This window comes from Xiphophorus couchianus, chromosome 15, assembly GCF_001444195.1.
Source record: "Xiphophorus couchianus chromosome 15, X_couchianus-1.0, whole genome shotgun sequence".
Lineage (NCBI taxonomy): Eukaryota > Metazoa > Chordata > Actinopteri > Cyprinodontiformes > Poeciliidae > Xiphophorus > Xiphophorus couchianus.
Genome location: NC_040242.1, coordinates 7,214,876 through 7,241,318, shown reverse-complemented (window position 1 = coordinate 7,241,318; position 26,443 = coordinate 7,214,876). Strand labels below are relative to the sequence as shown.

At 38.5% G+C, this 26,443-nt stretch overlaps 1 protein-coding gene across 2 annotated transcripts in view; it reads right to left on the bottom strand.

The window, feature by feature from the left end:
• fut8b (fucosyltransferase 8b (alpha (1,6) fucosyltransferase)) overlaps positions 1–26,443 on the bottom strand; it is a 112,010-nt gene that overhangs the window by 20,540 nt on the left and 65,027 nt on the right. For both annotated transcript variants that reach the window (XM_028040569.1, XM_028040570.1), the window contains 4 exons: positions 20,093–20,211; positions 18,553–18,715; positions 10,025–10,139; positions 3,458–3,695 (listed from right to left, as the gene is read on the bottom strand). In XM_028040569.1, the coding sequence (XP_027896370.1) occupies positions 3,458–3,695; positions 10,025–10,139; positions 18,553–18,715; positions 20,093–20,211 (635 nt within the window). The remainder of the gene's footprint in view (positions 1–3,457; positions 3,696–10,024; positions 10,140–18,552; positions 18,716–20,092; positions 20,212–26,443) is intronic.

Genomic DNA, 26,443 nt, shown 5'->3' with positions numbered 1-26,443 from the left:
TGCCTGTAAAAGTTTAAAGCTTTTACTGCTGCAGCATTTCTCTGGAACATACACAGAGAGACCTGAGCGATATACACTGAACACATGAAGGTGTTGTAAGTGCTGGACAGAGCTGCAGGCCTTTAGCAATCGGGATCATCTGTGTTTCATAAAAATAAAAAAAAAACTACCTATGGCTAGTTTTTTTTTGCAGAATGAAAAATGACGGTCATTGGTTGCATAAAAGCTACAGATATGCTGCAAATATAAAAGCAACAAGACACCAGTGTGCAATATGGGCTGGGAGATATTTGCACAAAGTTGATGCAAAGCTGTGCCTTCTCTTCAAAGTTCCAATTTGTTACTTTCTAAAAATGGGAGCGAATGATAATAAACAGGATTCAAGTAAACCACCAGCATCTGTCTGAGTCACTAACCGCAACAGACAACCAAACAACCATCGCGACTGAAACAGTAATGATATCTCTGCTTTTTACTCAGCGGGATGCAACCTCAATGCTCAGCATGCACACACGTCCATATACAGCTTGTGCAACAGAGGCATGTTTTTCTGTCATCTCGCGTCCCTGTTGCCCCTCGGTTGGTGCATAAACTACTTTTTTGCGTCAGACACTCTCATGAGACCTAAAATGAAATGAGTAAAAAGCAATTAAATAGGAAAGATAAAAGCATAAAGCTCGCCTTCTTTGCAGAAAATAAAATAAAATTATAAGCATGTCAGTGACAGAGGGATGCAAACTTCTGGGATTAGCAGCTAATTTAAAGGTGAAAATAAATTCATAAGCTTTTTAAGTAACGGTGCAAAAAAAGTTGAGTGAGCATCCTGGTTATAGATGTACAATATGCAACACAATCACTGATTTAAGTAAAATAGTAAAATAAGTAAAAGAGTTAATGTTGTTGAACGTAATTTATGCTTGTGCCTAACAGAAAGATTGTTTTTCATGTTCAAGCATCCAGTTAGCATTTAGAAGCCGTCTAATGGTTACGACTGAAACTTGATGACCCCAAGATGTCTCTCTTTTCTGCAGCTCTTCAACTCTGAGGTTTAGAGTTTTTTCTTCTACTATATTTTTTCATTGTGAGCGTTGACAAGACAAGACTTGAGTCCTTGTCCAGTTTTGCTTTTGCTCGCTATAAAAACTGTTTACAGTAGCTATTTTCTTTAGGGCATTTCATGACTCTTTAAGATCAAAACACATCTACCTTCCTTTAATAGGATGTATGGTTGTCTTCACCAATTTGAAGAGAAGAGTGGGACAATGTTCCTACAGTAAAATACTAATTTACTTTTAACCCGTCTTTAGCTGGGGTGTTAATAATGGTGGAGAGCACTGTACATCAACCATGAAATTGCAGAACCCCCAACATAACAAAACCTAATTTAACGCATATAACTTTATGCTTCTTGTGCTGTTTATTAAATGGATTTTTGTTGTTTACAGTAAAGACTTATTTGAATAAAGGACAAGATGTTTTAATGGTGGAGAACAAGGAAATTAAAAACTTTGATGAATTTTTAACCTTCACCAAACACAAATAAAAGTCCTGCCAACAACACAAGGCCGTGCTGACATGACTGGGCTGCTGCATGTATGAGCGAGAGTGAGAAATGTAACAAGGAACCTCAGTTTAAAAATATAATGTGCTCAGAACCTGAGTTAATGGACATTTACTTAGACCAATGCTAAAAAAAACTCTTAATAGAAACATGACAAATTTAAAGGCACATACCAGACATATCGCTGACTGCATGTTCATAATTTATTAGAGAAGAAATATGTAAAAAAGTAGTTGCAAGTTTAAAAAAAAAACAACACTGTCTCAATATTCCGGATGACATTAAATATTGATGTCAAAATGGATTTTTGGCAGAAGTATGTTTACGTTGCCCAGCAGCAGCTTTTAATGTGAAAATATAAGAGCCATCAGTGAATTCGTGCTCCAGTCCAGGGACTGCAACTGAGAAAAACACGCAGAATTAAAACTTCATAAGACTGCTATGATTGGTGGAATTTATTTCTGACCTGTGCTGAAATGGATATGATGTAAGGAAAGGATTAATCGACTCAGTTGAAAACTGCAAGCATAAACAAGACAGAAGGGCAAGCGGATGTGTTTATAGGAAATATATCCCAAATTATTTGTTCTTGGGTTTTTCTGCAATAAGGCCAATACAAAGTAACCTCATCCTGCATTGCAGCAACAATCATCAAACTTTACTTTTACATGAGAACAATAGGTCAGGGACATTTTTTAGATGGGGTTATTCCAAAAAAAGATAATTAGGTAACTTATCATAATTACTGCTGGCAGGGCCAATGGTAGAGCAGAGGTGGCCCAAGGTTATATGGGGCCCTAAGCAGATTATTATTTAGCAGAGGTGGGACCAAATCACTCTTTTGCAAGTCTCAAGTCTTTGTCCTCAAGTCCGAGTCAAGACTCAAGTAAAGACGGTCAAGTCAAGTCAAGACAGGAGCTTGGAATTTTATGTCCTTTTGAGTCCTTTTTTTTTTTTTAAACAATGTTCCAATTATGTTAAATGTAAGTAATAGACCATGTGTTATTTTTAAAATCAAACACACAATGCAGTCATTGCACATAAAGCACAGTGGTTTTGAATTTGGATGTGATGGTAAAATAAATATCTGTCAGTCCAAGTGGGGTTAAATCTACAGCCAATTTCACATCTCAGTATTGATAAAAACATGTTGCCTGAATCAAACTAGCCAGAATCACTAACTAAGACACAAAATAACGTGCTGCATTACCATCCAGAACTCAGAACTATTCCACAGTGTCACGATCAGGATCCTTACAATTACCTTTTCAAACAAAAGTCTTTTCAAGTAAACAGCTTCAAGTCAAGTAAAATCCCAAGTCATTGGTGTGAAAGTCAAAGTCAAGTCTCAAGTCTTGATTTTAATGACTCGAGTCCATACCTCTGTTATTTAGGGGCCTCTCTTCCTGTTAAGAACATCACTACCACTAACAGCATTTCACTAAATCTATATATTTGGTGGAATGTTTAGCAAACCTTTGGAGATGTTTAATGGACCAAGCTGGAATGCAATCAGTGATAATTGGGTATTATTTGCTGAGATGAATTTGAAGCTCAATCACAAAGATTAAACTCATAGCATCTGACTGTAGCTATGGTAACACCATAATCAACCTATGAATATTATTTTTTTTGTGCTTTAGGAAGTAAACTTGCTAATCCGTTGAATCTTAAATTTAAATGTTAAACAATTGTCAAATTTTTTTACACTGAAACCAATAAATCAAATTTAATTGTACATAAATACTCTGATTCTCAATAAACATGTTCAAATAATAGATCTCTGAACTGTGAAAACCCAAGCACAGAGCAGCTGCTTAGTTCACTTTGCCATTAGCGCTGCACTAGCGCTAGATGCAGCTCATGGTGTGACTGCGTCACTGGGGAAGTACCCACCTGACCAGTGTCCAGTGGAAGCCCCGGACCGGTCAGTGCATGTGTTGCTGACGGGCAGAAAGACGGTCTCCCAGCCGCCGGGGGCGTAGCGCCAGTTGTGCGACTCCAGGATGAGCGTGCGCTGAGTGCCGTACGCGATCATGAAGCAATAGACGACGTGGTGGAGCTGGCAGCCGTAACCGCAGCCCTTGTTGATATTACACACCAGCTTTCTCGCCTTACTGCAATCTGGGGGATTCTGGGAGAAAAAGGAGAGAGTGTTTCAACGTTTTTTTTATAACTCAACTTTCACCTTGAGTTTCTTAGAAGACTGATCTCTGACACGTATTAACACATGGCTCATATTGTTTTATTAGTTTTCATTGCCGGTCTTGTGCTGAACTCTGAATTTTATGTTGCCTACTCATGATTTTCCCCTAGCTTGTCTTTTAAAATGACCTCTTCTATTTATCTCCAGCTGTCTCTTTATTCAATCATTCTGCTTTACTGAAAGAGGCTAAACTTTTTATTTTGTTGTAATCAAAAAGACCCTTTTATTTAAGGACATGCAAATTTATCAGTGTTGTCTTTCTTCAACAAAAAAGCAATTCCGGGGATAATTTTGTGTGTTGAAGATCCCATCTGACCAGGTTTCCTGCACCTTTTTACTTTCAAATTTTTACTTTTGTATTCTCAGATATTTCTGACGATTTAAAAAACAAGCAAATACAAAAGTTCACTATTAATTTACAGCAGATATTTACACAATGGTCAGATTTTACCTCCAATGGATGGATGGATTGGAGTAAAAACAAACAACAAAGATTGAAGCAAAAAAGAAAGAATGCAGGGAAGGAAAAATTATCAAAGGATGACATGAATAAAGCAGGAAAATAATTAAGAAAGGAAAGAATGAAGGAATAAAGCAAGAAGGATTGGGGGAACAGAAAGGGAAAAATGAAGGAAGGAATCTAAAATGAATGGATAAAAAGACAGATAGAGAGATTAATGGGTCTGCATTTTTCTTAACCAAAAATGGGAAATTGAGTGTCAGAGGAGATCTGCATATTTCTTCCCACTCTGTTGTATTTTTTTTTGTCTTTGCTAATCCCAGTCTGGAGAATACCTCAATCAAATTCCAGACTTCAAATCTGTGTAGGAACCCAGATATTCACTACAGAGTTATTCATTCCTGAAGAATATAGAGCTATTTAATCTATATTTGGCTTTTGTTTGGGTGATACTCAATAAAAGATAGAGTGCTCTTTAGCAGCTGTTTTGGAAAATTACTGATTGCTTTCAAAATAGGCTGAATGCCACTGACAGACACTGACTAATTTCCAGGTCTAGTCGTTTCCGGTGATTTGTTAACAAGAAAAATTGAAAAATAAAGAATAGTGCCAGCTCTATCCTTTAATCTTTTCATTGTTGTTTTTGTTTCCTCTTATTCTCTTTTTCAGTGATGCTTTTACTTCGCTGTGGTTCTCCTAAGCTAATTCTTAAGCCGTCCCTCTGCTCTCTCGGAGTCCTATCTTTTAATATCCTTTGTTTCTTCCTCCTTCTCATTTTCCGATGCTCTCTCTCTCAATTCATCAGCTCAAAAATTAGCTGCAACGTTATGCAGTTTGAAGGGAAGAATATCGAATAAGAGGGGCTGGGAAAAGGAACAATAAACCGTCTATTTTACGTACAGAACAAGTGGAACGCAACAGATTGCTGCACGCTATGTCACCGACGAGTTGCCGGGCGGGTTGTGATCCGCTCTGCAGCCGATCTGAGCGACTGGAAGCCAACCGGCTTCCTAAACAGCAATTATTCGCTGATGGGAGTGTTTTCCTCATTAGGCTGCTGCAGCTGTGGATAGTTCAGAGTAATCAGGCTGCCCAACACCCACCGGCTAACGTTGCCTATCACACGCTAGCAGGAGAAGTAAAGGGGAAAACAAGAGAGTAAAAAAGAGAGAAAAAATAAGGAGCGATTAAAGTTTTTAAAAAAGATGGTATTTAAAAAAAAAACAAATTAGCAAAAGAGGACAGGAAGATGGCCAAAACTGATTAACGCTTCTCTTTCTCGATAACTCAAAGTACAACGGCCGCAAAAAGGGAAACGGCAACCCACACAGGTATTTCCTTCTATTTTCAGAAGGACATGAAAATAGAAGGAAATTCACCATTAGCCCCATGGGTGTAAGATAACCCACTAAAATCTACAGTCAGTGGCATCTGATTACAAACGACCTTCTCAAAGCTTCCTTTCTCTATAGAGAGGCATGTCACTGAATCTGCGTGAGGTCATTTTATGGCACGAGTCGTGCCGAGGCGAAGCCGCCGTCACTGGAACCCAGTGTTGCCAATGGTGGAGCTGGAACGGCTCAAGGATAATGACGCCAGCTGCACGCACAGGCAGCGTACTGTAGGTTAAGTACCTCTTTAAATGATATTCTGCTCACATATTATCACCCAGGGTCAGCAGCGGAGCACTTCGGATCCGAGCAGACCACAGAGTTATTGTTGGTTTAGGAGCGATGGCTGAAACCAACTGAATATGACAGAATAATAACCTCAGGTAATTATCCACAGTGCTCCCCCTATCCACTCACTTCAAGATGCTTAAAGTGAATGTAGGACGTTTTCTGTGCTCCCACTGGCAAAAGACCTCGAGTAATAAAAGAACAGTTCATCACTGTTGGTATATTCATATCAGGCTTTGTATTCTTATTGGTGTTATTTTAGAAATAAAAAATAACACCAGCAGTGCAACACTGACAGATTTCACCAAAGTTTTAATGAGCAATATAAAATAAAAAATAAAAAAAATTCAAATACTCTGAATAATGGTCCGCCAAAAAATCTTAATTACATTGAACCTGTTTTGTTGACAGTTTACAGCCAATTGATTTTTTTCAGCAACAGAAAGTCAATGTGCTTTTAGTCTGAGGCTCAGTAGAAAGTTCCTCATTTTTAAAGTCAATTTCAAAATACAAAGTAAAATGTTAAATATGCATATTTCTACAGTGGGTAGATTGAATAGACAAAAAGATGACTTTATACATAGATGAGAACAATAATTAACAAATAGATGGATTGATCACAATCATAATCATCACGAGACATTTACATTTTAGAAAAAAAGCACCATATGTGTAAGAACATCCTACTTTCCAACTAACAAAGTTATATGTTATAACAAGTCTGGTATAACTTTGTTATACCAGAAGTAAATTTCTGGTTCAGATATGAACTGAACCAGAAATATAGTCCTAGGGCTGGACAGAAAAGAGTGAAACAGCAGCTAAAACCAAACACTTCACTTGTTATGGTTTACTAAAATGCTCCTGTTTATTCCCCTCCATCATCTCTAACAAGAAAAAATTGTCACCATTTTTATAAATGATGACAGACATATTTAAGAGCACCTTATTAATTCGATCTGGATAAAATACGTCCAACTTGATTCTGCGGAGGAACTTTTTTTTTTCCATCTCCAGTCATTTGCACATCTCTCTGACTGTGGAAAAAAAAGCTTTTTAATAACCACATTAATACAGAACTGAAACACTGTGAGAATAATCACCAGCCGCCTGCTCAAGTAGTTGCGCTTCTACAGTGCAGCGTGTGGATATACAACTTTTTAAAGGTAATAAATACAAACTAATTGTATTGTTTATAAGTAAAAATAGCCTAATAAGTTCCAGGGCTATTCAAAAACCACCCAGAGCTCCAGCTGTTTTTATGAGCAATTTACACTTAATCACATTGTTTTAAATAGACGTTCTATAAGTTTAGAGACTGGTGTGGTTGTTTAAGTTTAACGCTAGGACAAGCTTCAGTTTTTGGCTCTGGTTTATACACAATGACCATCTGCTAAACCCACCTGGTTTATTTTGGAAGCTGTGCAAATCTGCTAAAGTAGACAGGATGTCAAATACATGAGAAAGGCAGAAAGAATCAGGTCAGTTTTCAAAATAGAACGTGGCACTATGTGCCATGTGCAGAAATGTAACAATAACTGGTTGGTCAAGGGCTTTTATGCTATTATGTTTATTAGAGGTCTGGCATTAGAAGATCCCAGGACGCTGCATGACACCACCGAAAGCTGCTTTAATAAAAGCCGAGGAGACAAGGTGTTACGATTAACAAAAAGAAGGTGTTTGGGGAGTGAAAAGCAAGTTATCAAGTTATTAGATATCACAGTCATTTTACCCAAATGCCCTCAATTCGACAAAAAACAGACAATACATTATTTCCTGTTATTTTGATGGTATCTGTTTCTTGGTATAACAACCTCCAGCTCCTTTTTTTAAATGTTTTAAACATTTTTCTGATCACATTTTTTATACTGAGAAAAAAGGAAGGAAACATGTCTGTTGCATTTCACAGTAATCAACTTTCCTTGTGTATTTACCCTTTTCTCTTTTTTGAATAACGTATACTGAGCCACATTTATTTATATTTTAACAGCATTTACAATGGCCAAATCACATTTTTACTTCAAATGTTTACACCACGTACAAATTCCAGGCCTTTTCAGACTAAAATTTACAGCTTTTGCAGTCCTCTGTTTACAGCTCAAAATAAAAAATAAATCAAACAAACAAAAAACGTTAACCATAAGCTTGTGGCAATGACTTCTACAGCCGATAGTGGAATGAAGGAAAACCCCTAAAGGGACTGAGAGGATGACACGAGGAAGAAGGGCATGTAGAAAGCCATGAAGACAAAGATGTAGGAACATTAAAACAGCAAGGGAGAAGGACAAGGAACGAGAGAAGAACATATGAAAAGGATGATAGGACACAGGGGAAATAAACAGGAGGAAGGGCAAAAGAGAGGGAATTAAAAACCAAATAAGGAAAGACACAGGTAAGATAAGAGGGGTTGTCATAAAGGAGGGAAGGAAGAACACAAGAAAGATGACAAGGAATAAGGTGAAGAAGTAAGAAAGGATGTCCACTAGGAAGAACTGAAACAAAAGAAGGCAGCAATAAAAGACACAAGGAGGAAAGAAAAGCTATATGAGAAAGGAGGGAAGGAAAAAGTACATGATGAAGGACATCAGGGCTAAATGAGGAATAAATGAATAAATAAATGTACAGAGGAAGGAAAGAAAGAAGTACAGAAGGAAGGACAGAGGTTGAAGTCCTGAAATTCTAATATTTTTCCATCCTCTGATAAACTTTTCCCTTTTTTTTCCAAACTGGAAAAGAGCAAAATTGAATTCCATGATTTCCAGACACCACTGAAACCACATACATAACCTGTTTTTTTTCTCTTTTTCAATCAAAATAAATAATCTTTTCAAACAGTTCTTGCAATACTTTACTGGTTGTCATCATGTAATCATGTATTCTTCGAACTAAGCAATGACAAAGCTCCGACGATGGCATGATGCCACGAGAACTGTGTCGCTGATGAGAAACCACAACAAAGCTGGGATTTGACTCATTGTTACCAGGCGCATTTTGTCTGTGATGAATTATCGCTGGGAAAATAACCACGGAGGCAATGAAGATACAAAAAATAAACAAGACAGTAATAAATATCAGAGTAAAAGAAAAACTAACAAAAAAAACAACTGAGCTCCATCTGAAGGAGCCGTGGCTGCTGGATGATGCGAGTGGACAGATGGAGTTAGTTATGGCAGGAAAGAAGAGGAAAGCTGATGCAGGTGGCAGCGACAGCAGTACAAGAAGGAGGAGCCTGTCTGTCTCGGTGCACATATAGATGTATGGAACTGCATGAGAGAGCCACACACACACACACATATGTGTGTGTATACAGGCTATCGCTTTGCATTTAAGCACAAGCATCAATCTTATGGCTCAACTTCAATAACAGTTGCTTGTAGGTGCGGGTGAATCCGTCTGTGTGCGACCGCGTGCGCATGAGGGTGTGTGTGATGAATTAGTGATGGCAGCTGGTAGAGCAGTGTGATCCCTCAGCAGTGGTGACAGCAGCTGTTAGTGGTGCCGTCTCCGCCCAGCCAGACTGACTGGGTCCTCTTCATCAAACACACCGGCTCATTAATGCTGCAGGACCCGCTGCCGCAACGCACCGCCCTGTTCGAAAAGCCTGCGGCGGCAGAGTCGGCGAAGGGGAGCGGGGCTGCTCAGGCCAGGGGATGAGTCCTGAATATCATATATGTATACTGTAGGGGTGTGTATGCGTGTGTATTTTTTGAACATGCAGCAATGTGGCTGACTGGGCATGGGAGTATTTGTCTTTAAACTGCATAGACATTTCAGTGTGTGCATGTCTGCAGATATGTCATTCCATCTGTCTTTTGGAATGTGAGCGTGTGTGTGCGTTTGACTCGAAAACGCTGACAAATAACAAGAATCCCGCTTGTCAGATCCCACGGCTGAAACCGGCTGCTTTCATTCTTTTTACCTGCTACTTGTGGAAACTGACGCTGGCACATAAAGATGGTGCAAATAAGGCCAAAAAAAAGCGGAAAAATGCGTATGCGTGCTCGTCCATGTGAGGCAGACACTCGGATGAATGCAAACAATGTAGCTTTGTCTAAATGTTTCTGTGCGGAGGAGAATACGGGCCAGCTGGCCTGAGCAGCAGGTGTGTCTGTAGGTACCTGTAGGTAGGTGATTCTGTTCTGGACCAGATCTGACAGGTCTTTAGCCTCCTTTATTCTCCATTCGCCAACTCCATCTGCCTGGCTGAGGTAGTATAAATCTGTCATGATGGATCTGTAGAAACAAGCACACATTTTCAATCAATGAGATTACTTTTTAAACCAACATCCGAATATAAACACAGTCTGAATAAAGATGATTTTTTTCTATAAAACATGTTATGCTCATTCTGCTTTCTAGGATAAACACACAACCCAACATAAAAACAGAGAGGAGGGTTTAAATAAAACCAAAGCATTTTTTGGATTTTATATTTTGCAAACTCATTAATTGCACTTCTAATAATAATACTAACTCAAGTCAGGTAAAATTATTATTGTCATTTGTATTATTGCTGTTGCTATAAAATGTTATCCCAGGCTATAATATTAACTTTGCAAATTTAAAGAGCGCAGAAAAAGAAGCAGAAAAACTGAAGAAGACAACAATGAAGAAGTCAAAGAAAAGACAAAGAAGAAAATATTTTTACATCATGGCAGTTTGGATGTGATTTTAATTATTGTTGTTACTGTAGATAATCCAACTCATATGCATTTAAATCAATGTATTTTTTAAACGTCTGCATTTTCATCACTTTTAATTTTCAGCTATTTTCAGTATGGCGTTAGTAAGTAAGTCAGTAGAATCTAAACACACTAAAAAGCATATGGCCTTTTATGGATATGCAAACAGTATAGGTATTTGTTTTTAAGTTTTTAAGTAAAGTGTACAAAAAAATACAAAAAAATACCCCCCATCTTTATCTAACGGTTTGTTAATTCCTGATCTATAGCTCTGGCTACCGAAAATGTAAAGAAAAAGACAGAATACATTTTATGTAGAATTGCAAACAAAAACAAAATGAAGAGAAAAGGAGGTGCTGGCTGCTTGCTACCAGTTGCCAGATGGTAAGTGTCACCAGAATATTGCTGAAGGGTAATAGTTTAGGTAGCAGTGAGGTTAAAGCTGAAAACCTAAATGCAACTGTATTGTGATATAATCAAAAGTTACAAACAAACATGATGAGTTATGTAACCACCAGGGCAGGAGAACGCTGCATCCACATACAGGTCTGTTTACCAAGCTTGCTGTTTATTTGAGCATCTGATTATTTTGAGAGTAGTGTTTGTGCTGGTGTAGATTACCAAATGCAAATATAAACTGTGAAATTGCAGTTCAGAAACAGATTAACAGATGGCAATACCTGCTTCAGTAACCGGTGTACGTATCGGTATGAAAACAGGCATGAACTCGGCTTTCATTATGATAAGCAGCCATGTGGAGCTGCTTTGTTCCTGGATTTTATTTCAAATCTAACTTTTCGCCAATGGAGCATGTTTTGTATGAATGAAGGTGATAGACGATCACAGCCACAAGCTCTCATTCGCTGGTGTTTAATCACCCAGTGCCCAAACACTGCATCTGGTGATGCCGTGGGAAGTTAAACAGAAAAAAAAACAAGAAAATAGAATTACAAGCAGAGGGCTAGCTGTCTGCAGGGAAACATTGCTACATTTACTTGGGTGTTATTATTAACTAATAAAAATTAACACACTGTTTTTACATAAACTGCACAATACGGCTGTAGAACTGGCAACTTTATGGGGCGAAATCACCTTTTCCCTTGCAGCTGTTTTACATCTCACTGTAACGGAACAATTTTATTAAGTCCAGAGCTCCACTTTGCAGGATAATCTTGACCTTTGAGAAATTAGTAGCCCTAAAAATAATCACTCTGGTGTAAGGTTCCAATATCTTCTAACTGTTTTCTCACAATAACTACAGTACAGCCTCTGTATGAATAAACCACAGGAACAATAGTCTGCTTGTGCAAGCAGCTTACTCGCATGCTCTGCTGCTTGCTGTTCTCTGAACCTGACAACAGCAGAGGCAAAATAAAAAAGACTTATACCTACTGCATGGGGGGAAATACCTCGCTTTAGTCTTGTAGCATTATGTAGAGCTTACCCAATAGGTCACAGTGCTGTTTTTCACAAGCAGAGTTTCACATAAGCCACCAAAGGTGAAAGGTTCCACTGTTTGCAAGACTATGTGAACTGAATGGAGGCATTCAGTGCATTTAGTTAGAGGAATGTGAGACATGGAAAATTAGTTATGAAAAGTGTGGGGGTTTTTTTTGTTTTTCTTTTTTTATTATGAGAAGCAACTTGTCTTGTACCTCAAATAAAATATTTTATTGTCTTTTACGTTCAGAACAAAGTAATTTAAAATAATTTACTCAAGTCCTACTGTAAAGAATGTGACTTATGATTCCAATAACCAGGGATGCGTCACATATTGCAAATGTATCTCAGTATCAGTGTACGCAATATTAGCATTGCCAAGAAATGCTTGGATTGCAATAAATATGAAATTATTGAATAAATGTCAAGCTATCTGGGGTCTGTGGTTGCCATAAACCCATAAGGTTCTGCAATTAGCATAATAAATATAAGTATTTGTTTGTTTATCATAAACTAGATTGTGTATGCAGAAACATTAAGCACTGCATGTCTCTCAATTATGCATACTATCAACAACTAACATGTAACAGCATGACATGACAGAATTATACTGGTTTGGTCAGCGGTCCGTTCATAACATTTCATAACATACAGCTGGACCAAACAAAGACCAGAACCAAATAAATCAAAACAGAGAGTAATGCAAAGGTTTCAGGAAAAACAAAACAATTTGTGAGCATAACTTTTAAACCAGACTTAATATACATGATATAAAAATACATATAATCTATTGGGTTTTTTTTTTAATCTTACATTAAGTCGGGTTAAACCTTTATTGTTAGCACGGATTACTACTTTTCCTATTCGTTAAAAGCCAGGATCATGAGCAGAAGACATTTTTAGCAAATATGTGTACTGCTTTCTTCAAATTGAAAAAAAAAAACCATAAAATAAAATAAAATCCTGTAATGAAGATTACAATATCCTTTAAAAAAATAAGGTGAGCTTCAGAGATGTTGATATATTTTAAGGCCTTCAAATCATTCCTGGTTTTGAACATTTCAAGACTCAATTCCTATATGATATTTATAGATTCGAAGACGACCTATGCATCTATGATGCTGATTGACAACAGCAGCTTCTCTCTGGCTCCTGAGCTGTATTTTGGATTAAGTCTGCCATCTACATCCCACTGACAGCAAATCCGAGTGCATGTCACACACTGCCTAACGTCGTGGCCATCCACTCTCAGACATGCCCGAGACTTCTGATATATGCAGCTAAGGGCAAACGCATCACACACTCAGACACACTTACGCAAGCTTAATTTATTACTCACTTCTCGACCCAAATCAGTCACATCCTGTGCGACGGAGAACTCTTATACATGTATTCAGCAGCCCATGTAAACACACCCACACACACACATGCACACAAAGCAGAAGAAACGCACTGTCTCATTTCAGCAGTGTGCCATTGTGAAGAGTGTCTTTCTAAGCTAACTTAGACAGTATCATCACTCATTGTAACATTCTGAAGCAGCAGGCATGGTGTGTGTGTGCGTGTGTGGTGTGTAAATGGATCTAAAAAATTTTCACACAGGGGAACCATCACAAGCCCAGTGCGGTAAGGAACACACCTGGCTGGCCGCAAAACGGAGCAAGAAGGAATCAGCCAACAGGCCCTGTGGGATCTGGCTCCGAGACAGAGGACGTATACGCAGCATTGAAGCCCTGCAGATGAGTTTGTGTGTGCCAACATAAATATTTGTGGTCATTCATATGTGCAGCGTGAAGGCCACTCAAACATTTCGGTCGTGCATTTCCCTGCAAGGTTAGGACCGGACATGCAAATACAGAGTTTCAAGTTGAGATTACAGCAAGACTACGAACAGATCATGTGAGAGAAAACAGACAGGAAAGGTGGGGGACGAAAGGCATTGTCCTAAAGTTAAACGTATGACTTTCATATAGGGGTGGGCATTTCTCATATTTCCCATATGTTGATTAAATGTTTGATGTAATATATAATTACATCAAACATTTGTAGTACTTCTCTACTTTACAGAGAAGTAATTTTTTTTTTTTACCATAATTTTTACTGGTATCACAATAGAACCACAAAATATCGCAATATCGCACAAATCTACTTTCACAAACAGAAGCAAGTTCTTAAGCTGCTTAGCAAGTTTGAAATACTACCCTGTTATTTTTGGGCCTCACAGTAATAAGAAGTAAACTATTAAACGATATAATTTAAGGCACACTTTTTCAATAACTAAGTAGCGTGAAATAACACACATTCTGTCATGTTTCAGCCACAAATTCAAATTTATTTTAATGGGTTTTTATGTGACAGATCCCGAGGTTTGTTTAATTAACACTCCTAATGCTAAGTGATGGTTAGCATACAGCCAAGGAATCTCTACGAACACAGAATCACTACACATTACTTCTATCAGATTTACATATGTTTCTTTGCTTGCCAGCTGTGAACATCAACATTATTTCCATATCCGAAAGGAAGAATGAGCCCAAAAAGCGGCTCGTAATGCAACGACTGATTCCACTGGAAAAACAGGAAAATCCTTTCATACTTCAATTTTAGAGCTCCATTTCTATTTTACTCGGTAAAACACTCAAGACCAAGGCTGTACTCGGAACACAGCATGCCCTATCCTGAGCAGAATGTATAAGATGAAGTTGCACATTTGTTCTTTTTACTGCTTTTCATTCTCCCATTTACGGAAGAGGATTAGGGCCACTGAAAAAAAAAAATTATGGCCCAGAAAAAAAAAAAATCTCTGAATTCTCATGTAAAACAAACAAAAAAAAATTTCAGTGTCCCGAAAAAAAAAAAAAAAAATTTCAGTGTCCCAAAAAAAAAAAAAAAAAAAAATTCAGGGGGCTCCGTAACTTTCAGTGCGCATAAAGATAATTTAAAAAGTGTTGCTGTTTATCTCGATCATACGGAGCCATTTGATAGTTTTTGCAATGTCTGATAGGTGCTCTCTAAACAGGACTTCCTGCACTGCATTTAATTAAAGACATATTGTGTGCAAGCAAACATAACATTTTCGACATCATTCTGCTAGAACATGAAAGTTTATTGCTGTCATAATTTTATTGTAGAGTTCTGATTTGACCTGACATTAGTCTTCAAGCTGTTACTGTGCTGATAAAAGTAAAACATACAGTTTTGTTGACATGTTTTCATTTCCCAATCCATAGTTTGTTTTGCTTTCACACTGTCATTTGAAGAAACAACGCTGATGCAAAGTTAATTATTGTTCTATGATAATCAGTTATGTACCAAATATCAATCCTTTTAAATGGGTATGCATTATGATTAATGAAAAATATAAATTTTTTTCAAACACAATGCTGTTCTGTTAAACTAAAGATATTGACAATGTATGGTTGAGATGTGAACAAAATGGCAGTACAGCAAGAATTACGTCATAAATTGAACACATGAAAACCAGTTCTTTGTGAAATACAAATGAACTTCATTGTTTTGTTTACCAAGAGTTTGCATAGTAGAGTTGATACCAGATATTTATGAGCAGTTTATTAATGTAAAAAAATATATATAATAAAAAAATAAATAATAATAAAAAAAGTCATGTGCAATTTTTTTCTCACCGTCTGACGTTATAAGACAAAACTTTTCCTACTTTTTAAGGTTTTATTTGCTCTTCCTTTGAGAATGATCAGACAGGAAAGCCAGTAATGAAGCTACACAGCACAGGTCATCAGTCCGGGGCTTGAACCTGTGATGTCCACATTCAGGACTGAGGCCTCCATACATGGGTTGTGCTTTTCCACCGCACCACCCCAACGTTTCTTGTTCTAAGTTAGTTAGAATTAGCAAAATTGTATTTTCTAAATTCCAAAAAACATGAGAACATTTTTAGAGCGCTTTTGTGACTTCCTTCAAATGCAACAGTTTATATATTTTTAGCAATTATCAGGGATAACTGTCTTTTAATGCATTTAGACTATAGCTTTTAGACCTGCTCAAATGGAAAATGAGCTTAATCAACATATTGAAAACCATACCAGGAAAGTATTGGGTAAAGTAACATTTTATTAGCAAAAAGTCAGAATTGTGGTTTCTGAATTTTCTTTTTTTTTTTCTTTTTTCTGGGACACAGAATTTTTTTTTTTTTTTTTTTTTTTGGACACTGAAATTTATTTATTTTTTTTTCGGGACTGAATTTTTTTTTTTTTTTTTCGGGACACTGAATTTTTTTTTTTTTTTTTTACATGAAAATTCAGAGATTTTTTTTTTTTTCTGGGCCATAATTTTTTTTTTTTCAGTGGCCCTAATCCTCTTCCGTACCCATTTCTATCCTTATCACACATAAGTTAATCAAAAAAAGAGAGAGACGTGGTAAGTAAATACAGACAAGATATTTTGCCACATCAGTTAGTCTGTGTGTATGTGGTGGTTAATCTCTTTTTTGGAAAGCTACTTAGGCAGCGATGCCTGAGACAATAGGTCCTGTAAACTGCCTCAGGAAGGATTACATCTAGGAATGTGACACCTACTTTTCCTTCTGCAGCTAATTCCAGGTGACTCAGAGGGCGTGTTTTTTTGTCCTTTGTTATTCTGAAAGGAGCGTGTGCTGCTGAGCAGTGTTAGAGCTGCCAGGATCCAAATCAAGTCCTAGCAGAGAAGAAGCAATTTTGGTTGATGTTTTTTCTTTATTATTATTGTGAATGTGGGAGTTTTTTTGTTGTTGTCTTTAAATAAAACAGAAACAGAAAATGAAGGTTGGGAGGGTAGTTTTTAAGAAAGATAACACTGTTTAAAAGACATTCTGATTTGGAAAATGTTAGTATTTTTATGTATTTGCTTAAAAATTTGAGCAAAACTGCAACCATCTGGTAATAAGTGACTTTCTGACTGCAGGAGAAAAAAACAAGCTTCAGATAAAAATGTATGTAATTTAAATGTATTATTAAATATAAATAATTCATAGTTTCTTTGAAAAGACATGGCAATCCCCCAATGTTTTTCGTTCCACAAAGTACTTTAACAATATATTTTGCTCCATAGAGCTTTGGGATTAATGAGTGTCTCTGCTGGCACATTTAAGCTATCTTAAGTGTTTAGCTAAAGATAATTTATTTAGGAAAATAAATTATAACATTTTCTGTTTATGAAATAAAACACTGCAAACTTTCTATCTGCATCCATCAAACTGGCTTCAATCACCTGTAGATTTATTCTATAATTTATTTTGTGTGTTTTTCTACTGCCTATTTTGAGTCATGAATAACTGAACTATAGACGGGGCTCTCTTCACATCATGCAGAGGTCATTGTCAGAGTAACTACAAGTTACTTTATGGAAAAAAGATAGATATTTTGCATTAATTAAATGTTATGTTCTGCTTTTAACCATTTTCTTGTGATGGCTTTTTTACTTTCAGACATTTTTAAGCCTTTTATTATCCAATAACCTGTTAATACAGGGACACAAGTCCATAGCAGGCTGTTAGTCCCACAAAGTCATTTTTCTTGATGGCTATGACAAGAAAAAGCCATCTTTTTTCACACCGGCAAAACTCATATCACACATTAGAGTCTAAAACTCAATTGAAGCAGACATGTTTCTCTATTTTCAAGGACAACACAATGGCTATTGTATTTTGCTATAGAGCTACTTGATGCATTTTATCAGGATGCTATTTGAGACAAAACAAAACAGAGCAACACATTCAACATTTATTGTTAACAAATACCTAAAAAATATGCCATCTTTTGCTGCACTTACAACAATGAGGATTACAGAGTGTTTCTAAACGCTGCCCTCAGGGCTCACTGTCCTGCTCGTTTTAGGTGTTTTCTTGCTGCCACACACCTAACTAAAAATGTAAACAGGTTTCTTTGTGATGGAAAAGAAGCACATCTAAGTACAGGGCTGATAAACACTGTTTTATCGGCGTTGCACCCCTACAAATGGAAAGGTTTTTGCCCGTTCTTTGCAAAACAGCTCAAGCTCAGTTAGACTGAGTCAAGATCATCCATGAATAACAGTTTTCAAGCTTTTGCAAAGATTATTAGCTAAACTTCTATCCTTGTAGAATTTGTAGAAACAAACTTTGTTGTGCTTTCTTGCACAATGACAATAAAAGAAATTCTGATTCTGATTGCCACAAGTCTTTTTCAGACTTGTCTTTCAGTACTGCTCAAGAAAAGCATCTCAACAGCATGATGCTGCCACTACTGTTCTCCACGGCGGGGTTGGTGGCTTCAAAGTGGTGTGTAGTGTTAGATTTACCAACAGCAATATAAAATAAGAAATTTGTGGAATGCACTGCTACAAGGAGCATGGGCCTCCTGTGTGTCTCATTAATGGTTTCAATCTTTCAAATTAGAAATAAATAAAACAAACCAAACAATTTGAGGAACACAAACCTAGAGCACTGTATATTGCTCGAGGGAACTAAGTGCAAACCGAGCTTAAAAGGAGTAAAGAAGTTCCCTAACTCAGAGGCTGCTGCACATGCTCACCTCTCCTGATGTCCCAGGTCCTGCAGGAGTGTGTCAGCATATTTCTGCCTCTCGCTGATTTCCACATTGGAAAGCCTCTTCACCTCGCTCCGCACAAAGTACCAGAACTCCTTGACGCCGTTCTCCACCTTCCTGCGCAGCTCTTCCTGCGTGGGGCCGGGCCCTGCGGGGAGAGTAGGGAGGAGAGAACGGCGGGGTTTTATAACACTTTGAAGCGGCCGGTGTGATCAAAGAGAATGAACCAATAATGCAGACTCAAATGCAGACTGAAGAAACAAAATACGCTCTCAAAAGATTCTGATTATAGTGGATAAATAACCTCTCGCCAGTAAATGTGCCGACGGGAACTCTGACCCCAGGTTACTTTGACATCGTTAGGAAACACTTGATCACTGCTTTTGTGCATAATCTCTCTCATGTTTTTCACACACAGGAAATTTATACCCCTTTTGAACCCAGACAATGTGGAGCAGCCAACAAGGGTACTGCATGTGCCTGCCCTGGTTTCTGTTGAGAGAAACAGAATGGAAAAGAACAGAGCAAAGAGAAGAACAGCCTCAAGCAGGAGAAGTTGGAGGTGGTGTTGGAGATGGTAAAGCTCTTTTTTTTTTTTTTAAACCTTCTACCTCAGATACTCTCCTCACTTTACCCGCTCTGCTGGTGGAAAAAGCTGGAGGGTATTTTTAGCTTTTTCTCCCCTGCAGCATGATGGAAAAACTGACCCTCCACTGCCCTCTACGCTCACATGTCCTTTTTTATTTTCTCCCCGTCTCTTTTCTTCCCTCTCAGTCTCTTATTTTGCCGGCGGGGGGATTCACACTGCTCCCACTTCATTCACACGTTTCCCCCATTCACCTGACAGCTTTCCTGCCCCTTTGACCACTGCTTATAGTAGGAAGCACACACATATAACCCGGCCCCATTGACGCTGTGGCTCCACCGTCATCATTGCCGTCGTCAGGCTGCAGCGGGTTGAACACTGGCCTGAACTGACATCGTCCCTGCAGGCAAAAGCTCACACAAGCAGCTGAGAGGTTTCACACCATATCTAGATTTATATCGTGAGCCCACACACACTTACAATATGCTCAACATGCTCCAACTTTGTGCCAAACCCCGTCTTGCAGCCGTTTTGGGTGAGCCTATTTTAAGTTTCATTATTCGGCAGATTTCTGGATTTTCTCTTCATTTATACTTTTCAATCTTTGTCGAAGGTATAAATGAAAGACTTCAGAATGAATTTAAGGTAGATATTACTGGAAATGGAACCAGCAAACACTACAGACAAATGGATTAACAGGAAGACCAACAGACCAATGAGTGGGTTGATGATATAGAGCAAGGTGGGATGAATGGTTGAATACAGAGTGGAGATAGAGACTCACAGATGGATGGGAATTTGAGACTACAAGAAAAAAATTGAAGTCTAGAATAAATACCTGTCCAGATTCTATTTTTTCCCCCCGTCATATTAATCCAAACCTGGAAAATGCTGACACTTTCCAAGGTTTTCCAGACTGCAAAACACCTTTCTACTTACCATCTCCAGTTAGTTTCTGGAAACTGTGAATCTTCTGCTTGGCTCTGGTCAGCTGGTCCTCCAGGGAGCGGAGCCTTCCTGCCGCCAGCGACCCGGCTTCTGCTTGACCCTCTGGTATCCTGGAAGGCCCAAAAAGACATCGGGTGGCTTAGGAAATTAATGGCAGGAACATGTCAAAAACTCTGAACGTAATAGTCCAATGCATTGACGGAATAACAAAATAATATTTTTAGGAATGCTCAGTTATTCTCTGAATAACTCTAGATGGATTCCGCAAGGCATCCACTTGCAGACTATTTTAGTCAAAAAACTTTCTTCTAATTGTCAGTTGTGACTCAGGAGGTAGGCGAAGCGGTAAGAATATCCTGTGGTTCGTCTGATTCAAGACGTCTCTTGCTTGGGTGACTCTGGTCTCATCTTTCAATTTAAAAGTTGCTGAGAAAACTGAGCTGCGGAGGCTTGCATTTCACAATGTTCACCGCTGAAACTTCCACAAAAGTAATTTGTTAAAATTCCAGTGTAGACCCCCAAAGTTGTGGCCCCGTGTATTAATTTTGAGCTCAAGATTGTGCTCAGAATACAAACCGGATAAAATCCATGTTTGTTGGGTTCGACCTCTCATCTGCTTCCAAACTCATCCATGAACTACGTCCTGAGTATCTGCTGAATAACCTGTGAACTGAATGGCAATTTACAGAAAAATGCTATGATTATGTGGAATAATAGGAAAATATAAAAAGCAATTATAAACCCAGAGTGATATTCAGTTGCGACACGACGAAGCAACTGATAAGCTCGTAAGGTTGAAATTGCAAAAACAACTATTTCAACTTTTTCTTACTTCAGTTTTACAAGAGTGATGACTAAATTTAACAAATCTAACGTACTGAGGGGGAAAATAAGTATTTGATTTGCCAATTTTTTTTAATGTCTGCTCATGTACAAATTGACAGGTTAATTTTTTATGATAGTTACATTTTGATAAGTCCGTTTTTATGATGGTTCAATTTCAATGTGTGCAAAAAATCTGAAAAGCATCACTCAAAACTTAGAAATTAATTTGTGAGTCACTGACATTGTAGGTAATTCCAAACACAGAATTCAGAATACTAGCAGCACTCCCATTTTGCAGATAGAAACTGACCAACCAACTGAGCAAGACACGAATTGACAACCAAACAATCAGCTAATCAGCCACACAAGCAACCAACCCTACAGAATCAAAAACCATGTTATAAACTGAAACATCAAACAATAAATCAACAAATCAGCCATTTAACCAACCAAATAATCAAACCACCAATGAATCACTCAATAAAAGATGCTCTTGACCTCAAAATATGCATAGAACTTGTTTACAAAATAAATTTCTGTCATTCAAATGCTTCCCACATGGACAAGTCAAAACCTTTGCATCAGGCTGAGAAGGGGTTCCAAAAGGAACCAGGAATTTTGGTGAAAATGTGACAGTTGGTGGGAATATTGGGAAATTAAAAGTCTAGAGTTTACTTTACCTAACACATGCTTATTTGCTGTTATTATCAGAAACAATTCATGTCTGAAAGCACTTCAAAATAATGACCCAGTGGCTAATATTGTTTAATCTATTTGTGAAACAAGTCAAAATGCAGAAACAAAGTTTTTGATCAAATCACAATTATTGCGAATCTAAATCTACCAGGAGTATAATAAATTATTTTCTAACTTAAGCTCATTTTACCAGCTTTTTTCTTTGTCCATGCTGTCATTACTGTCATAACGAAGTCTGCAGGAATCATTCTGAAAATAAAACTTAAGTGAGGCCAGGACAGGATACGTTGTTGCTGAACCATTCAGATGCACGTCTAAAGCTCTAAAGTCTGAACACAAACAAGGAAGTTTCCAAATGAGATTAATTTCATCTAGATGCCCTGGAATAATCTGAAGAACTTAAATGAAATGTTCACATTCTAAGACTCAGTCGTTACAAGAGTGCAACAGCATTCCAGCTGGTCTTTTATCATCACAATAGTGCTAAAACAAATAGGAAAACTACTTTCATCACAGATGCCGTATAAAATCACTGCTCCAAGCCCACAAGTGTGATGAGTGAGATCATCTCAGGCTCTTCCACATCATAGACATCTGTGATAAAAAAAAGGAAGAATGAAAGAAAAAAACATACCGCAGTCATCAAATTCACAAGTGGAGAAGCTGTTTTTCATTACCGCTGAAAGCTTGTCTGGATAGTCGTTCAGTTCAATTAACCTAATGTACAGTAATAAACTATTTTCATTTGCATATATCTAAATTTATCTGCAGAATTGTTGCACATTTTAAGTGTTTAGTGAATTATCTCTGGTTGATAAATGCAAATTTGAATTTGCATTTTTCCAGCTCCCTCAGTTAACCGTGAATAACTACCACACACACACATGCACCGAAACCACAACTGAGCACTTTGACATCCTTAGAGCACCAAGTTTATATCAGTCAAGGGGAAGAAAAACGGCACTAACATGGTAGAAAATGCGCTGGTTTTTTTCCAGCATTGTATTTGCAAATACCCCTGAGCAATAGACATAATAAATCATCAAGGCATGCAAACTCAATTTGCTCCTTCAGTAAAGAACATCAGTCGCCTGCAGGCATAGAGATGAGACTTTTAAAGTTGCAACGGCCCCTCTCGCCACAAAACTCTCCCTTCAATGTGCGAGTCTGGTCCCTCAGAAGCCCTTGCCTCCCACTTCACTGACTACTAACTGAACAATCTACTTCAAGGGCATTGGAAGCTGTAGGAAAAAGAGCAGAATATTCTACTCAGACATTATGTAAACCAATGATGGACAATGATCAACCTTTCATACTTTCCAAGAACAGAGTTCGCCCTTATTGGATTCAGATTTCCTGTTATTATTAGATCTATGGTGTATCCGTTACAAGACCCTGAGACGGATCATGGAAATAAAACCCTGTGACATTTTCCTCTCCTCTATTATCCTTTGTACCATATTCAGCAGCGTTTCCCCATAGGCCACACCTTAACATGCTGGTTACACCTCAATACAAAAAGGAAGACTTGCTTCATCACTTTCCAGGGGTTTTAAGTGCTGCTAAAACGGTGACATAAAACAACTTGATATCTTCTTGAACAAGGCAGAAGAAATAGGCCATACGAGCACAGGCTAATTAGTGCGAACACCATATATGAGGGTTATCTAGAATACAAATTGCCGGTGCACTTGTCATAGCATCAGTCATGGAAAACGCACCCAGAACAAGATCTGTCGATATAAAATATATCCAAACACTGAGCTGAATCAAAACTAACAGATACACCAGAAAAGGCAAACAGAGAACAACAACAACAACAACAAAAAAGACTACTGAACCTGAAGGAGAAATTAGACAAGGTAGCTGGATTCAACAACATCTAAATAAAACAACACAGGAAAGGTAAGAGATGAAAAGAAAACTCAGAGTTAGGAGAAGCTGCATGCAAATATGTGGAGGAATACAGGGGAATAAAAGATGAGCTCTGAAAGCAGGGGGAGGATGAGGCCTGCTGCCTCTAAGCACTGCGTCGAGAAGCAGGTAAGGTTCAAATATTTTACTTGAGCTCAGGTGGTGAAACCACTGCCTCCCACTTCTACACCCAGTGTTCACAGAGTTCACAAGGTGATCAGAGCCGAGGGGCCGAGTTTGAACAGTGGGGGCCCGCGTGGCAAAACTGCACCTATATTCCTGTAGAAAGACTTAATATACTCAGGCTGACTTCAAAAGGAAACTTATGTGCTGACCTGAAAAGTCATACATATGGATGGTGATGTGAAGCATTCTCTGAGGTCTAGATGAAAGAAGGCTACATGGACACCCTTTGGCTTTGTACAAAGAACCAACTGGCCTGTGTTTAAACGGATATACCCATGCATGATTACATTGTGATGCACTTTGCATTTTAACTGCAGCTTAAAATTCTCACAGGTTCTTCTGATTTACCCACAAACCAATCTTTAGGTGTCATTTGGTAGTGTGCGCTTCTCCACATCCTGCATAGTGCGGTATTTCAGATTCTCTTGATCTCCCACAACTTTCTAATGTGCAATTACAAGGTCTACTCTTCTGAATTTAAAAAGGTATATCCTTAAATCATTAAATTTTGATGCACTTTGCATTTAAACAGCTCTTTTAACAAATATTTTCCAAATTGTACATTTGGAGCAGTGTTCTTCCCTATATCTGTGACTCACTTTTCAAAGGAAAAACATTGCATATTCACCTCTATGTGCAAGGTGTGAGAATAATGGTGAACTAAAATTATGGATTGTTCATTTTTAGCTGCATGTAAGCATATGTTTGTAGCTGCCAGTGCAGTGCTAAGACACACCATGAAAGCAGCTGGATAGTCAACAGTGGTAGAAAAAATATTCAGAAAGCAGCCACTCTGGCGTGTGTGTGACGAGGTTGCAGCCTTAGGATCCAACCAGCATCGCTAGTTCTCAATAAAATTTCCTGATAACCAATTCATACCTTGGCATTCAGGCTACACATCGTGCCTGAGCTAACACTGCTTCTAGCATAGTCCTCCACTGATATGCAGCCACCATGAAGAATTAATTCCAACTCAATCTTAAGTTCATGTTTAAAACAAGAAAAAATCCTGCATTACACAAAACCGGGGTGTCCTGTTTTTTTGATGCACCCCAAAACTTTTCTGTAATACTTCAAAAGAGAGTGGGCTTAGTTCAGTGTAAAGGTGGCCTCAGAAAACTGTGTTTCATCATTTCTTGATAACTGAGTGCCTTTGCTTGTACCTCACACCACTTGATTCCAATAAGTCAAGTGGGGGGAAATGGGTGGAAAAATCTTGTTTTACTATGAAAACTTAAATCGGTTTTGAAGCCTTAAAGAATAGTTCAGACAGTGGCTTTGTTTTACTTCATTATGCTATCATATGTCAAATCAATTTAAGTTTTTCCTTGCTTTCATGTCTACGGATTCAAACGTTAACATTCCAAGTAAACTGATTCTGTATACTGCATTCCCGCCTCACATGTCCACAACATCTTTAGCTCGCCAGCTCCGCTCTGAGCTCTACTTGACAGAGACGTCCCGACCACAGACAGTCCTAACAATGAGGCTTATGTGTGCCTGAGCGCGCCCTGCGGACCGACTGGAGTTCAGGTCCTGAAGTGGCGCCAGTTTCTGCACAAGGTCAATCCTCGCTCCAACCTTTACTTGAGAAGACAGTGACCTCATCACACTGAGCTATACAAATGAGTTTTTCATGGTTAAAATTTACATTCTTATTTGACTTGAAAGATAAGAGACCCAAATGAGGCAGACGTATTCGGAAATGGTAGGTTTTACGAGCAACTGTAGACAAAATGAAACTGAGAAACACACGAGGACACATAAGGAGAGTAATTGAGGTCTAATGGTCAATAACCTATACCATTAAAAGACAATTCCGCTGAAGTATGTATACACAATTTGTTAGAGATGCACTTTTCTCTCTTTCAGTGTACATAAATCTGAGTCACATGGCCCCGTGTGTGCAAATAATTCCTTGCATCCATTTTAACTCGCAGAACACATTACACGGGGTTTAGAGATCTGCGTCGACTGTAACAGTGCTACGCCACGCATAAATCTCCTTTACCGGCTTGTTTCTGACATTATTGCACAACAGCAAACATTCTGCTGGCCCCAAGGTAAGCTGAAATAACAAATAAAACCGATTAGGGCAATGACTGTGGTCTCTGCAACTCCTCTCATCCCTTCAGATGTCATTTTTCATTTTCTCCTTGCTGCTCTTTACTTAGTGAAGTCCTAACGCCATCCATCATTCTCTCGATTCCCCTTTCCTCCTAAACATCCCCCACACCCTCCTTCATTCCATCCTTGCATCCCCTCTGTTGGCATGCCAGAGGAGGGTGGAAAAGGGGGACATCGATCAGATCCTCATCACTCACCCCAGCTGTCACTCTTACCCCCTTGCTCCCTCTGGTGTCGCACCATCAGGCTGGCGCGTGTCATCGTCTCTGCAGGAGCAGTGGCTCTGTGCCCGGGGTGACTGACAGCTGCAGAGAGGGTGGAGCCAGACAGGCCGAGCAACTCGACCTCATGCTCACCTCTCATTAATGCTGCCGGGTGATTGGTGGGTTGGCACAACGCCTGTCACTCACATCACTCAAGAGTGGCCTGATTCATTGGACTGCATCTGTAGGTCAGCCAGGTGAATTTAATTTGAATCCAAGCGTTGACGGACGCTGATTAACCAGACATGACTGTCCTAAGAATTGCGCACGATGACTAAAGCTAGGATAAAACAAAACAGATTTAATCTTGTTTCTGCTTAGCCGTCACATT